The sequence below is a fragment of the Lontra canadensis genome, unplaced genomic scaffold (assembly GCF_010015895.1).
Source record: "Lontra canadensis isolate GAN:19392208 unplaced genomic scaffold, GSC_riverotter_1.0 scaffold23, whole genome shotgun sequence".
Taxonomy (NCBI): Eukaryota; Metazoa; Chordata; class Mammalia; order Carnivora; family Mustelidae; genus Lontra; species Lontra canadensis.
The window spans coordinates 12,999,139-13,015,795 of record NW_022631017.1 but is presented as its reverse complement, the minus strand read 5'-3'; the positions used below and the strand labels follow the sequence as shown (position 1 = coordinate 13,015,795).

The window sequence follows — 16,657 nt, the reverse complement described above, 5'->3', positions numbered from 1 at the left end:
TAATTTCATAAATTATTTCCACATACTTGGGAGGTGACAGAGCACACTGGTTATGACACTGAGTTCCTGCCCAGAACTGGCTGTGTAGCCTTGAGTGAGTCCCTTTACCTCTCTGAGCTACGATTCATCATCTGTAATGTAGAGACAATGGTAGTGCCCAACTCACAGTGTTATCATGAGCACTGAGAGAATGCTAGGAAAGTATTAAGCATAGAGACTAGTATCTAATAAGAATTAAAAATATTTTAGCTGCCATATTTTTACTTAAAACTATTATATATATTAAAGCACCAAGAATATTGTTTTGGATTTGCTGACCTTGTCCAAATTCCCCCACTCATTGGCTCTATGATCATAAGAAATTACCATTTTGTGTGTATCAGTTTTCCTCATCTTTAAAAATCTCAACTACAACTGGACGTGGTAAAGACGAATGAGGCTGTGTTAAGCACTGGAAAGTCTAAACTGCCAGAAACTCTAACTAGCATGTCCCCGGCCCCCAGTACGCATCTAGGGCCCACTAACAGCTGAGTCAGCATCTCCCAAAGCGGGCACTGTGTGCTTTTGAGTGTTGGGGAGACTTAAAAGGAAGTCAAGCCCTCATCTCCAAAAAAAGATTTGCAAGATAAATAAGCTCACAGAATCTCACCTTCTTCTTTACTGTTGGACATCTCGAAGCCCTTGCAGTGCACAGAGAAGCTCTCACAGGAGACACATATTCCTAGGGAACCCCTTCCTCAGTGGGTGTCTCCTGGGTATAGGGTTCTGGGCCAGCCAACTCCCGGGCTAGGGAGATCCCATGATGGGGCTTCTGGGACTAAGGCTCAGATGCAGAGAAGTGGATATTGGCCTTGAGAGTTCTAAGAACAAAACTGAAATTATACTATGAGAATCTGATATTCAGAAGGAAGGCTCTTCCCACTGTTGTTAGGTTACAAGTGCTTTGGGGGAACTGGCAACAAATAGGATGCATTGTTTCAAAGAAGTTTCTTAATTTCACAGATGAAAGGGGGGAAAACGCGTTTGTGCAGCAAAACTCGTCTAAAATGACAATTTTATCTCTGTCAAATAGATGCTCAGGATAAGGAAGTCAGAGAAAAGCAGCCATTGACCTTTACTAATAATGTCAGGATGTTGATGTAATGTCCAGGCTGCCATTGCTGGAGGTGAAGACAAACGCAAGAAATCTTTCCTGTCTTTACAATGTGCTATGCTGTCTAACCTCGGCTCCATAGTAAATAAACATATTGCCAATATTCAGATAAAGTGTAACTGGATGTTGACTTTTCCCTCTGGATTAAGAAAAAATCCAGTAGCACCAAGTATACACAAAGTTAACCTGAGTTTCAGAAATTAAAACATTTCTCTCTCCTCACTCTCTCTCTCTCTCTCCCTCTCATTGACATACACACACCTTTTCACTTTCCCAGATACATTTTTCAAAAACTCAGTAAGAACCAAAATGTTAAAAAAAAAAAATGAAAATGTGAAAATGCTAATACATAGCATTTACTAAGCATTTATTGTAAAAGGTGTATTCTAAGGGATTTTATATTATCTTATTTAATCTTCTTAAGATGATCATATTCAGCAGATAATATTAGATCCTTTTTTAAAATTCTGAAGAATGCTCAACATCACTTGCCATCAGAGAAATTTGAATCAAACCACAAGGAGATACCACCTTACACCAGTCAGAATGGCTAAAATTAAAAACTCAGGAAACAACAGATGTTGAAGATGTAGAGAAAGGGGAACTCTCTTACACTGTTGGTGGGAATGCAAGCTGGTGCAGCCACTCTGGAAAACAGTATGGAAGTTCTTCAAAAAGTTAAAAATAGAGCTACCCTAGGACCCAGGAATTACACTCTAGGTATTTATCAAAAAGGATATAAACATAGTGATTCGAGGGGGTACATGCACCCCAATGTTTATAACAGCACATCCACAATAGCCAAAATATAGAAAGAGCCCAGATATCCACTGACAGATGAATGGGTAAAGAAGGTGTGGTGTGCGTGCGCACACGCACAAACACACACACACACACAGCTATATATGGAATATTACTCAGCCATCAAAAAGAATGAAATCTTGCCATTTGCAATGATGTGGATGGAACTAGAGGGCATTATGCTGAACAAAGTCAGTCAGAGAAAGACAAATACCATATGATTTCACTCATATGTAGAATTTAAGAAACAAAACAGATGAACATAGGGGAAGGAAAGGAAAATAAAATAAGATGAAAATAGAGAGGGAGATAAACCATAAGAGATGCTGAACTCTAGGCAACACACTGAGGGTTGCGAGAGAGGAGAGAGGAAAGGGCAATGAGCTAGATGGGTGATGGGCATTAAGGAGGGCAATTGATGTAATGAGCGCTGGGCGTTAGATACAACTGATGAATCACTAAGTTCTACCCTGGTAACTAACAATATATCACATGTTAACTAAATTGAACTTAAATAAATAATTTTTAAAAATTAAAAAAAAGACAAACCTTTGGGATACCACTTTTATATGGTTTTATTTTAATATCTATTCCTAAAACTAGAACAAGTCTATATTCTCAATTCTTTGGCACTGATTTTCATCTACAGTTCGTTTATAAGTCTAAGACAGGCAATAATAAATTTTAGGACCTACATTTAAGCCAGAGTGACATTTCTGAACTTTGGAAAAAAGTATCAATTTAGGAATTATTTGAGCATATGGTGGAAAATATATGAAGAAATAGGAGGAGAAAGTTTCTGGGAGCATACCTATATGTCCCATATGCAAAGAAAAAGCAATCAATGTTTACTGACCAGAAAAAAAGCAAATCTCAAGAAAGAGATGGCATCTTAACATGCTTCTACTGAAGGATGAAACAGAAGAGCTGCTGGAGGAAGAAATAAACCTTATAAAACTCCTATCACACAGCATAGTCCCCAAAGTTACACTGCCTTTGCACATGGCCCATCGGGCATCACTGAGTTTATCACAGTGCAACAAAAGCACATGGTTAGCTACTAATCGGGATTTGAAAAAGTCTTATAAGAAGACCTCTATGAGAAATCAAAGACTATTAATTTAAAAATTTACTGCATAAATAACCTCCTGAAATTATGTTTCTCCAAAGCTTCTTTTTCTTTAACTTGATCTCCCCTGGATACAAGCACCTGTCTAAGATGAAGGGCAGGAGACCATCCTAGACAGCATCTAGGATTCTAAGACATGCATGCACTTGTATCCGACTCTGGACACTCAAGGTGAGTGCGCCTGGGTAAATGATTCAATCTTTCTGAATCTCAGTTCTCTTCAGAGCGCTCAGAACTCTTGGGATTGAATTAGATGCAAAAACACTTGCTAAATCAAAATACATATGAGAGGTAGGGTTTTCCATTTTTATTTACATTAAAAAAACCTGGGTGGACAAGTAACACTCCATGGATCCTTAAACCACTGAATGAAAACTTGATGAGGAAGAGTAGCTTTACTGAGTAAGTGGCTACTATTTCATAGGTTATTTTCAGGTCATAAGGGAAAAAGGCAACTTCAAAATGAAGAGGTAGAGTTGTTACTTCTTGAATTCACTGAGCATTTTCAGTGTGGTGAAAAGTGGGCCAAAAATAGCAACAATAATATATGCATCTTGAGATACGGTTAGCAGCATATGACTCCTTTGTGGTACTTAAAAAAAAAAAAAAAAATCAGCCTGAATCTAATCAAGTCCTTAGGTCTAAGTTCAAGTTTATAGAGAAATACAGTGGATAGTGCCCCAAGGAAAAGATAAGAAATGGAGAGGCCAGTTAGTCAAATTTAAGGGTGAGCTGTGTCACACTACAACTAATGTCCTCCCAGGAAAATAAAAACCATGTGGGCAGGGCTTAATGGTACATTACAGGTGACTTAAGAGACAGAATAACAAACTGTAATATGTGGCCCTTGTTTGGATCTTTCTTTGTACAAAGCAGCAGTAAAAAGATATGTTTAGATCAACTGGGGAAATTTGAATGTGACTTGAGTATTAGATGATATTAAGATGGTTCTAGTAATATTTTCAGGTATGCTCATGGCATGGTAATGCAAGAGAATATTTAGAGACAAAAATGAAATATTTAGGAGAGAAATGCCATTAAGTCTTTAATAGATTTTTAAATACCTCAGGGGGGAAACAGTGTTTCTGTGAAGATCTTGGTCTAATGGATGAAGAAGATGTGGGCCATATATACAATGGAATATTACTCAGCCAACAGAAAGGATGAATACCCAGGTTTTGTATCAACATGGATGGGACTGCAGGAGATTACACTTAGAGAAATAAGTTAAGCAGAGAAAGTCAATTATCATATGGTTTCACTTATTTATGGAACATAAGGAATAGCATGGAGGACATTAGGAGAAGGAAGGGAAAAATGAAGGGGAGGAAATCAGAGGGGGATACAAACCATGAGAGACTATGGACTCTGGGAAACAATCTGAGGGTTTTAGAAGGGAGGGGGTGGGGGGATGGGTTAGCTAGGTGATGGGCATTAAGGAGGGTATGTACTACATGGAGCACTGGGTGTTACATGCAAACAATGAATCATGGAACACTACATCAAAAACTAATGATGTACTGTATGATGACTAATATAACATAATAAAGTAAATACATAAATAAATAAAAAGTTCTTGGTCACATAGCACAGCAACTGTAGCAAAAAGGATAAAAAGGGAAAAGAAAAAAGAAGATGAAAAACAGAATGAAAAAAGAATTTCCTACCCACAAGGCAAGAGGATTTCAAAGATTTTTAGGCCCTTTGGAGCTCACAGAAACAGCCAGTACAGGCCCATTTCTCTATCTATGGACTCTCTTCAATTTTAATCTGTTGGTAAAGCAGGGGCTTTTTGAGGGGGAAAAAAAGGCAAGTCACGGTACATGTAATTCTCAGAATAAGGAGCTTCTGTTCTAAACTCTTCAGGGTGGGAGCAATTCAATAAGCAGATTTCATGTTTCAGTGGTCCTATGGAATAGCAAGTCTCAAAGGTTTCCTCCTTTAGACTTTAATCAACTACATTTCAATATGAGGTAAACTTGCTTTTGTGAAAAGCTGTAAAAAGGCTGAATTAAATCCACTTAGCCATTTAAAAAATTAAGTGAGACCCACAGAGATGTTTACCTATATTCCCTGTAGGAAGTTTTACGCACTGGTAATTCAAACTTACTGGACTTCTTAACTTTTAATACCCACTGGCCTTGTTCTTTGTCAGATATAATAGTGAAATGAAGTTTTAGTTTTTTTCCCTTTTTTCAAGAATACAGTGTTCTATAAACAATCATTTGGGAGCACCTGGGTGGCTCATTCAGTTGAGCGTCCAACTCCTGATTTCAGCTCTGGTCATGATCTCAAGGTTGTGAGATCGAGTCCTGAGTTGGACTCTGTGCTTGGGCGAGGAGGGAGGGGCGGGGGGGTGGGGAATCCTGCTAGAGTCTCTCTCCCTCTCCTTATGCCACTCCCCCTCCTCCCTCCCTCTCTAAAAAAAAAAAAAAAAAAAAAGAAGAAGAAGAAGAAGAAGAAGAAAAATCATTTATATACAACTTTTGGGCGCATCCACTAAACACACTCAATCATGAAATGGAGCCAGATTAGTTCTAATTTCCAAAGATTTTAATTTTGTAATGAAAGAGAGACTGTTCTTTTCCCTTCTGGTAAAATGTAAATATTTTGGACATTGCATTAAAAGGCTACAATGATTTGAGTTGGAAAATGATGACTATAAAACCATATAAAACAAATGCAGTTATCAATAAACATAAACTCCAAGTAGTCTAATCATGGACAAGGTAGACACCTGTATGTATAAATTAAGAATCTATCCAAAGGAGCACCTGGGTGGCTCATTGAGTTAAAGCCTCTGCCTTTGGCTCAGGTCATGATCCCAGGGTCCTAGGATCGAGCCCCGCATCAGGCTCTCTGCTCAGTGGGGAGCCTGCTTCCCTTCCTCTCTCTCTGCCTGCCTCTCTGCCTACTTGTGATCTCTGTCTGTCAAATAATGAATAAAATCTTTAAAAAACAAACAAAAAACAAACAAACAAACAAAAACAACTTAGTGAACATTACCCTTCACCTCATTCTCTCAAACCTCAGCCACACCATTCATGTGCGGATGCAGGAAATAGTTACCTGGAGTTCTTTCTTACCAGGCACTGTACCAAGTGCTGGTGGAGACTCTAAAAGGCTTCATTTCATCTCTACTCTCGCTCATTTTCCTCCCTTTCCGCCGCAAAAAAACAAAAACAAGAATGAAAACAAAACAAAACCCTCTCTTCTTCGCTGTCACCGGAAGTCAAGTTTGACAGCTGGTCTGCACTCAGCATGCAAGGGCTCACAGAGAGAACTTATTTCTACACTGGGCTAGAAATCACCATGTGGGTTTTTTCCCATCAGTTAAGTCTCTCCCACTCCCCCACCTTCCAGGCAAACAACTATATACAAAGCAGAGAACAAACATCTGGAAAATGACACCAACATGACTCTCCAGTTGCAAAAAGGCAAAATTACACCATAGTCTAATGAAAAATAAAAACTTGAGAGTCTGGCAATATTTTTGCATTTATCCTCAAAACCAAACTTTAAATATATCTGAACGAATCGCTCTAGTTTAAATCCACCTTTGCAGACTTTCTGTCTATAAATAACAGTCGGACTAGACATACTATTTTCTTACTTTGTCTTGTTCTGGTTCTGATTCTCAGCTCGAGTCAGCTCTGAGTCTTCAACAGGGCAGGAACTAGGTCTCCACTGCCTTCTCCCGCATCCTCACTGAGCACACATTCCCGACTGAGCACCCACCATGGGCTGGCCACTGTTCAAAGCACAAAGCTCCTCCTGGACCTTACATTCTTGTAGGGGGAAGACAGGCATATAAAATAAACGTGTAACTGATACACTCTGGTGGAAGATGGTAGTGCTCCAGAGAAAACTGAAGGCAGTAAAGGGGAATAAGGAGTCCTGGGGGGATAGCAGGAGGGTTACAGGCGGTTAGGGCCATTTTCCCTGAGAAGATTGAAGGGAGAGGGAGTCATGTAGATATTTGAGACAAGCCTATTCCAGGCAGAGGGAACAACACATGCAAAGGCTGGGAGGTAGAAAAGAGTGTCTGATATCTTTGAGAAAGAGTAAGAAAGCCAGAATGGCTGGGAGTATGGGGAAGCATGGTAGAAAACAAGGTCCTGGAGGAAGTGGGGAAGGCAGAACCAAGGGGCCCCCATACTTGTCAAATAAGTCGTAATAAACAGTAATGAACAGGAAGATGATTGGCATTTATTGAGGCTTTCCTACGGGCTAGGTGCCATTCCAGATAGGTTATGTGTATTATCTCCTTAAAAAATGCAAAACAACTGGTTACTCTAACATGTATAGTGCTGACTCTGCACTTCAGGACACATAGCAGTAACCCAGAACTCAACATGAAATAGTTCCCTGAACAAGTTTTGTTTTGTTTTGTTTTTCTGCCTTAACATGATGAAAACCTTTGTTATATGCTGCAATTAATTTCACCTCTCCATGCATCTTAAAAATAAAGCCATAATTCCTTGTAAATGTCAGATGTCTAAGTTATTTCCAAGTTATGTTCTCTATGTGATTGTTCATGTCTGTTTTAATGCCACAAGGTTAAAGAGTTCAATTTACAAAGTAAAAAGCTAATAACTTTAGTTCAGACACTATTCAGAGTTCAAATCCTAATGCATCCTTTCGTTTGTTTAATGAAGCCTTTAGCATTTTAACATCTTTTTTTTTCCTGAACTATATGATACAACTCAGTGTTTCTGAGTGTTACATCTACTACAGCCAAAAGATACGGTACGTTCTGGTCTGCTGGCACGTTCCCTTCTTTTTGCTGTCCTTTTATTTGATATATATATATAGACATGTAGAAATAAGTATGCCAACAGAGCAGGCTTGCTAAACACAATTAATTAAGGGAAGCACCAGAGGAACCTTCATAAAGACCTTCAATAGACTCTTTGTTACTTAGTTTCTGTTTTTTGTTTTTTTTTTAAGATTTTATTTTTTCATTTGAGAGAGAGACCGAGAGAGCACAAGTGGTGGAGAGGCAGAGGTAGAAGAGGTAGAAGCAGACTCTGCTGAGCAGGGACCCTGATGCAGGACTGGATGCCAGGAGCCCAGGATCATGACCTGAACTGAAGGCAGACACTTAAGTGACTGAGCCACCCAGGCACCCCTATTACTTAGTTTCTACTAATTAGGAAATAACTTGAAGATATCGCCTAAACATGAAAAGATTGTTCAGTTTAACCCAAGAAACATTTATTAAGCACATCTGTCAGGCGCTAGGATAAGGACAATCCCAGTCACTCCCTCAGGAACTGGCAGTCCAACAGAGTAGACAGAATCCCAGTGATGGGATGATGGAAAGGCTGGGGAAAGTATACACACTGATACAGAAGGTACCAGAATAAGCTCGGGCTTACTTTTTAAGAAGTCACTCACCCAGAACATCAGATATCCACTGTCCCATGTCTAACCAAATATGTAGGAGAGATCTTATATATCTTATATATCAGACCTTCTGATAATAACAAATGAGAGTTGGGCAGAATTTTTAAGGCAATTTTAAAGTATCCAAGTCTATGCTTAAAGTTTCCTTAGAGACTGAATGCTTATTTTTATTCTTCACTAAAACTTAAATCACATGGAGGAAATCTTTAATATACATCTACGAATATTTTCCTGAGGAGAGAATCAGGGATTTCTAGTTAGCAAAAATTCATCACACAAATTAGGATATTTTGTTCTCAAAACTTAGAATCAAGGTATGAAGATCTAAGTCCAAGCCTATGAATTTATACTAATTGCATTAATACTAAAGGTCAATTTATACATGTTACATAAGATCAAAAACCATGTGAAACCATATCTAAATTTAGTTAAGTTGGTCCAGAGGAAGGGCATAAGAAGGAGCAGAAATCAGACCAAATTCTGTTCATCTAGTCCTGGGGCCTGGGGCCCGGCATGCTATAAATACTAGAAGAGGTGGCCACTTTTTAAAAAATAAACTGAGCAAAAGCACCTTCAGGTAAACAGAAGCCCTACAAAGGAACCAGTATAGCTTCCCCAGACTCTGACATAAAAAAATGGAATAATTTCATTGACTAGGCTTATAAATACTTAAATTGTCACATTTGTTTCCTGAAACATAATCCAGTGAATAAAAGTGTAATATTAAATTGTCTATGACATTGATGGTAGCATTTTATAATCCTAAAATTATAAAATGTTTCCACCATTTCAAGGCTGAGTAGAATCAGAATTACCTGGGAGAATTTTTTTTTTAAGTGCCTATTCCCAGGCCTGACCCACTTGCAATTCTGATTCATAACATGGGGTTGGGGCTTTACAAAGCTTCCGGAGATAGTGGTGATGTGGCAGGTTGGGACCCAAGAACAGACTAAGCTGACTCTGAGAATGATGAAGGTAAAATATAATAAATGGGGTCAACTTCTCACCAAAGTTATTCTAGAGCTGTCCTCTTCTAAGCATCAAGATTGCTGATATCACTTCTGACCACCCTTCGACTATGTAGCCAGTAGCCTATCTCAAGACCTAAAATGGGAGTGCCTGTTTAAATTTATGTAAACTTGCAAAACAAGTGACCAAGGGCTGATTAGAAAACCACAGATGTGAGAAATACTAAAAAAAAAAAAAAAAATCACTGATTATCACTCCAGAGATATCAGACCAGAGTTCCTAGAATTTTTTTTTCAGTAAAATGTCCCAAATCTAAGATTTGCTTTTTTTGTGTGATTGAATACTTATGCCTTCATTGGCTCTTTTAACATCCTAAACACATAGGATGTTTTGTGGAAACTCAAATGACAACATTTTCTTCTGCCAGTCAGCTGCTACCAAGTCTCAGATTTGAAACTCAGTAAGATCTAAGCAATCACACTTGCTCCCAGAGAACTGCTCTCTACACAAAGGGCCCACTCAACAGCCTAGATGAAGGTCCAACATCTGAAACTTCGTTTGGAAAAATGGAAGACAGTTGTGGCAAGACGAGGACAGGGGCACATTGTTGGACACATTCATAGAGGTCCCATCTTCTAACAGTGAGGTGAGAAACATTTTTTAAATGTTTAAAACACCTATGATCAAAATCCTACATTTAATAAAAACATACATTATTTATTAAAATTTTACGATATGCGTAGCATTCTGTTAGTGCCAAGACATATTGTGCCTAAACTTGAGCTTAAAACAAACAAACAAACAAACAAACAAAAAACCAAACAAACAAATTGGTATGTAAGCAAACTTGGGAACCACTGCTGACATCTTGAGTATTCATGTTTCGGACTGGGAATGGATACTTGGTTCAGTGAAGAAAATGCCAGCATTTGGATTCATTAGAAAACACAAGGTAGGGGTGGGGGGAGTTGTCAAAATATTCTGGATAGTGCCATTCAATACTCTCCGTTGTATAGAGGCACAAGCAGGGAAGGAAAAAAACAGCTGAAAAATTGCAGAAAGCTGCCCTATCAGTAAAGAACTAATTAACAAGGATTTGCTTGGGTGGTAAAACGGTTTATTGCTTTAATCAGGTGGCTATGCAGAAGTAAAGTCGGTCGTGGGCTAATCACGTCCCACCTGAAACCAAGGACCAGGTCCAAGACCAGCCTGGTCGGGAATCGACTCGCTCAAACACCCAGGAAAGAGCCGAGCCACATGACAACTTGGGGCGCAAGCAGCACACAGGTGAGGCGGCCCTCCTCCCCAACTTCGGGGGAACCTTTCCCCTCCCCCCGCCCCCCATTCCTACGAGCGGCAAACGCACACCCTCGGGTCGCAGCCGCGCAGGGAGGACAGCGGACCGGGAGGGCCCAGGCGTCCAGCTGAGGAGCCCTGTCAAGGAGGCTTGCGATCACCGTCCCCGCTCACGACTCTCCCCTAAGGCGGCCGGGGTCGTCAGCGCGCGACCCCCGGGGCCATGTCACTTCTCCCGGGGCCGGCGGAGTCAGGAAGTCTGGAAGCAGAGTCAGCCCGGCTGCGGGGAAAGCAGAGGGGACGCGGGAGGTGTCAAGTTGCTTCTCTGGTCGAGCGGGGAAGGAAGGAGTTGGGTGGGGGAACGATTGGAATTTTGTAACTTATTTTATACTCGAGCCGCCGTCCGCCAGAAAGAGCAGGACCCCGCGGGGATCAGGCGGTGACCCATTTCCTCCCGCGCCGGGTCGCTCCAGGCCCACCCAGCCCGCCCTGCCCCGCCGCCCGCCCTCCACTCACCCAGCTCGCCCGCCTGCAGCCGGAGCGGGGCGGAGACCACAAACAGGAGGGCCAGGAGGCCGCGGGAGCCGGCCACCATGGCCCCGCCGGGCGCCAGCTTGGCACGCTCGGCCTCCCCTCGCGGAGCGCAGCGCAGCGCCTCCGCTGCCCCGGCCGGGCAGCCTCCTCCGCGGCCGAGCGCGCCGCCGGGACTGGGCGCAGCCGCGGCCCCGCACCGAATCCCATTGGGGCGGCCGGGAGCCCAGCCCGACGGAGGCGTCGCCCGCCCCGCCCAGCCCAGCCCAGCCCCGCGCGCCGGCCCCCAAAGGAGGAAGTCGAGGTCCCCGGCGGCTGCTGGCCTTGAGGCGGGAGGCGCAGTAGGCGCCGCCCGCGGTCCCCTCTAGGTACGGGGCGTTCCCTGATTCAGTCTCTCTTTTTTCTTCCGCCGCTCCTCCCCCAATGCATGTGAACCTGGGAGCCAGGAGGACACCTGGCCTTGAGACCTACCCCGAGCCCCGCTGTGTCCAGGTCCTCCCCCGAGCTCCTGAGCGCGAGGTGGGGGAGGGGGGCTGCTCTCCACCAGGGCTTTGCCAAGCCCACAGGGGCGGGCATACCAGTGATAGCAGCAGTGAGGGACGCGAAATATTGCCTGATAGGTTGATGATGGTGACAATGAAAACCCAGTTCAAGTCTCTCCATTCATTCAAGTTACTAAGGTCCAGCAGTGTGGCAGCCCTTGTAACACTTGCAGACGTTAAAAATAATCAGGCAAGTGTATAATGTGTACTGCGGTTGGTGACATGAAAAGTACTGGTGGAGCAGTCTGGAAGATCTAATTAGATGGCGGGGGAGGAGACCACGGGGGAGGAATCAGCCAGGAAAGGCTTTCCTTAAAAAGTGGCTTCTAAGCCGAGACTGGGAGAGTGAGTGGGACTTGGGAAAGCTAAAGGCGGGGGACAGGAGAACAGCCTCGGTGTGCGAAGACGCCGAGGGAGGAAGAGGCCAGGGCGTCCGGAGCGCGCAGCACACAGGTGGTTAGATGGCAAGAAGTGGAAGCCTGTGCGCAGAGCAGGGGCCTGAACGTGGAGGGCCTGAGACGCCACGTAAAGGATGCTTAACCTGATCCTTGAACCAGCGAGCAGCCACAGAAGATTGGGACGAAGGATCTGATTTCCTGGGGGTGTAGAGAAGGGCTGCGGGGAGGGCAAGCTGGAAGAGTGGAGAGTTACAAGGGGGGAAGTGGCAGTGGAAATGAACTGGACAAACTAAATACATATTTTACAGACTCTGACATCTTAAATCCGGTTGCAGTTCTCTCGCGCTCCCTCCGCTCGGCGCTCTGCAGTTTTCCTAAGTAACACGCAGCCACAGTTACAGCAGCTGGTTTGGAGAGGAGCTCTCCCCGCGAGGACAGCAATCCCGCAGGGGTCCAGTGCCCGGCGTTCACGTGCTCTTTGGATACTCGGATAGACTCTGGTCATGCCTGCATATTCGTTTTTAGCTCTGTCTTTATTTTTTAACTATGCGTTTGTCTTTGGTGATTTGCTTTCTCAAAGGCAGCAGAGCTTAGAGGGAAGAGCTAGGTTTAGAAATGAGGCTGATCCAAGGCTGAATCCCCGATCGGCCACTGACTACGACTGATTCTCTCTGGGCCTCAGTTTAGTTGGGCCGTATAATACCTAATCGTCCTGTCACAGAGACAAAATAAAATACATATTTAAAGTTTCGGCATGTCCGAGGTACTCAATAAATAGGTTTATCATATTTGTGTTAAAAGTAAATTCACACTTGTGAAAATGTTCAATATTCTCACACAGAAAACATGAAAGATACTTTGATACATTGAATTACTCCCTAACTCCAGCTTTCTCTGTTTCTTCTTTCTTTTCATTCCTTCCAAGAAGGTGAGTTTGGGCAGCTGCTGCTGGCCTCCATTAGGCATGGCTCTGGAACAAGGACCAAGGAAAGACAATGAGCGTATTGTTTACTAGTGAGGAATTCATCCAGTGAGCCAGGTGGGCTCCCAGAGGTGACCTTTTCCATGTCAGGTAATACCTTCGTGGGAATGAAGTAATATATTCTACACCAGAGTCCCGAGCCACATCAGAGGCGAGATTTAGGATCTGGTAACAATGAGAAAACAAGAAGGCAAGCTATATCCTAGTGCTTTCATTATGCTATTCCTTCCTTTAAAAAATAAAAGCAAAGCATAGTGAAAAAAATATGAAAATACAACAGATTGCTAGTTATAATTTTGTATATAATGATATAAATCAACCTATTGCATTGCTATACTCCAACAACATAGACTTTTATGGTAAGCATGTGCATCTGTTTTACTCCTTTTTTTAAGATTTTATTTATTTATTGGAGAGAGAGGCAGAGATAGTGCAAGAGAGAGCGGGAGCAGGGAGAAGAGGGAGAAGCAGACTCACGCTGAGCAGGGAGCCCAACAGGGGGCTTGATCCCATGACCCTGGGATCATGACCCAAGCAGAAGGCAGATGCTTAACCAACTGAGCCACTGTTTTACTCTTGAGAAGATTCTATTATGAATTTTTAGTTAAAAAAATTTTTTTAAAGATTTTATTTATTTACTTGACAGAGAGAGACACAGTGAGAGAGGGAACACAAGCAGGGGGAGTGGGAGAGGGAGAAGCAAGCTTCCCGTGGAGCAGGGAGCCCGATGTGGGGCTCGATTCCAGGACCCTAGGATCATGACTTGAGCCGAAGGCAGACACTTAAAGACTGAGCCCCCAGGCACCCCCCATTACGATTTTTTAAATGATACATTATGAGATCTCAGAACGTGATGTAAAGTTTTGAGATTTTGTTAAAAATTATAATTAAATGAGGTAAGACTCATTTACAGCATCTCACATACTAAGATTAAAGAACTGCTTAGCTATCATGCGAAACCTCTCTAGAAGGGCCCCTCACAGAGCAGCCTCACATTTAACCTGTCTCCCCACTTGCCATCCAGTCTTTCCTTACTTTGCCTATCTTACTGCATTTTTGTTTACATTTGCTATCTCTTCTGTAAAAGTAAAGAACAGCTGGTCAGATCTGCCTTGTTTTATATATAAAATATGTACTCTGTATTGCTTAGGTAAGACAGAACTTAAAACAGAACTGCAAGACTGGTTTTATTCTAAAGTAGTTAGAAAGCTTTAGACTGTGGTTCAGTTTGATAACCTAATCAATTTTATCCTTAGCATGCAGTAACTTTGATGTGACTATGAAGAAGACCAAATGGGATATAAGTTTGAAACCCAGGGAGGCTTCTATTTCCTGAATGCTCTCCTTTTTCCAGTTCAATTCAATAAATTCAAATTAATAAATATATTTTAAACATGTCTATACTGCAAAACAATGGGATGGAGACACAATGGAAAAATACAGGTACTTCTTTCTCTCCTCCATTCATAATCTAATGATAGAAACTTCAATTATATAGGTTCATAAGTACAATGATGAAAGTCCAGGGTATTATAGAATCACAACAGAAGGGTATATAACTGGATTGCAAAAGCCTGGAGGTGTTGGGAGGGATGAAGATGGGAGTTAGAAGGAAAATAATGTTTGTAAAATGAGAAGAACTTCTGAGAAAGTTCAGAAACACAGATCACACGGTGCTCACAGGAACTGAGCCTAATTCACCAGGGCTGGAACAGTGAGCGTGAGATAGGAGTGGGAGCCTGAAGGTGCAGTGGGAGGCAAGAGCAGGATCTGAGGGCGCCCAGGGCAATGGGAAACAAGGAAAAGTGGAGGAACTTGTTCAGATTTGATTTTTGGAAGACCACACTGGCTGTGGGGTGGGAAATGGATTGGAAAGAGACAGAAAAACCAATTAGGAGTTTGTGGCAATACTCCAAGACTAAAGATGATGGCACCTGCCTCTTGTGCTCAAAGGTGGTGGGGGGGGATCAGTGGACCAGCAGCATCAAAACACCTGCGAACTTGCTAGAAATGCAGACTCCTATCCCCACCCCTGCTTGGACCTCTGAACAGAATCTGCATTTTAATAAGATTTCCAAGTCAGGATAAAGCCATTGGTAGATCTGAGAGATAGAGGTTAGAAACACAAGATATAATGGAGTCTTGGGATGTAGGCAGTGAGAGAGAAGGAGGATTCGATTCTGAGTGCAGCAGCCCAAATAGTTGGTATCACCCACATTATTTCCTATCTCTAACTCCCTGTTGACTTCTGGTGGCTGGTGTTCGTTAGGTAGCTGTGTCATCTCAGCTCTAGCATGGATTCTTGCTGTAGCTCACTGTGGCCAGATCTCACCTTCTGGTTGTCTCTTTTGCAGCCCTAGAAACTTGACTTTTGTCAATGTGCTTGAACTTGGCGATACCGCTCAGTGCTTAACTTAATCACAGAAATATATAAACAGCATCAATGCCCACTTATTAATACCGAGAACTATAAAATGGTGATGGGAATTTTCTTCATCCTGAGAACAACTTTGGAAGGTAGGGACCACCCGAGGTAGTTAGACAAGCATGAAAGAAAAACAAGGCTGATCCTTTTAGTAGTTCTAATGTTTGAAGGCAGCAAGTAGGAGTACTGGATCCTTCCCATCCCTCACCCCTGTTTAAGTAAAAACAAAACAAAAAAAATATTCTGACACTTATTCGAACAGTAAGGAAGACTTTATTTATATTGCAACAGGGGTCAAGACTATGGCAACTGGGGAGAGAGATCGGGCTTCACTCTGAAGATATCTGGGGATTTCCAGTCAGCAAACAGATGGAAAATTGTTAAGAGGAGACATCAAGGATAGGGGGATTCTTGCTAAGTTCACTTAACAGGATTCCTGCTAAATACAGGTCAAGACTGGTACATCAAAGGTGGAGGATGAGAAACTTGATCAGATATCAATGGTGTTCCAATATGGTACAGGGTTCTCTCTAAACTGACTTAGCAGGCAGTAGAGAGCCCGAGGATGAGACCTCCTTGGAAAAGGAGCTCAGAGAAACCTGACTTTGGTTGGGTCAAGGAGAGAGATTTTGTCACCTCCATGTGGGTATTTCTGCCACCAGCACCAAACAACTGGACTATGCAGGCAACACCCTCTTCCAGTGGCAGAGATTATTAGTCGATAATCCCACATAAAGTGTGATTATGGTCACACTTGCCTCCTAAATTGGCCTTGCTCTAATTTCCATTTATTCTTTAGATATGCTAATGTTTTAATCAGGTTCACGTTCCCTAATTCTGTTTCCAATTCCCTATTTATTGATATAGTGTAACTTTCAAGGGGCAACCTTATTTTCAAGTTCTAGTTGCCTACAATACATGTGCATAGTTTTAAAAAAGTAGTCCTTGAAGAACGTTTGCATACTTCCTTGAATCAGTTCTTAAGACAGCTCTAGGACAGCTGTTTCCTAATAGTGTCCCCA

At 42.4% G+C, this 16,657-nt stretch overlaps 1 protein-coding gene across 1 annotated transcript in view; it reads right to left on the bottom strand.

The window, feature by feature from the left end:
• Positions 1–13,194, bottom strand: part of DCBLD1 (discoidin, CUB and LCCL domain containing 1) — a 65,021-nt gene extending 51,827 nt beyond the window's left edge. The window contains 6 exon segments of the mRNA XM_032861962.1: positions 11,274–11,409; positions 11,412–11,815; positions 11,818–11,996; positions 12,282–12,461; positions 12,545–12,725; positions 13,104–13,194. Of these exon segments, the coding sequence (XP_032717853.1) occupies positions 11,274–11,409; positions 11,412–11,815; positions 11,818–11,996; positions 12,282–12,461; positions 12,545–12,725; positions 13,104–13,194 (1,171 nt within the window).
• Positions 13,195–16,657: the final 3,463 nt, after the last annotated feature.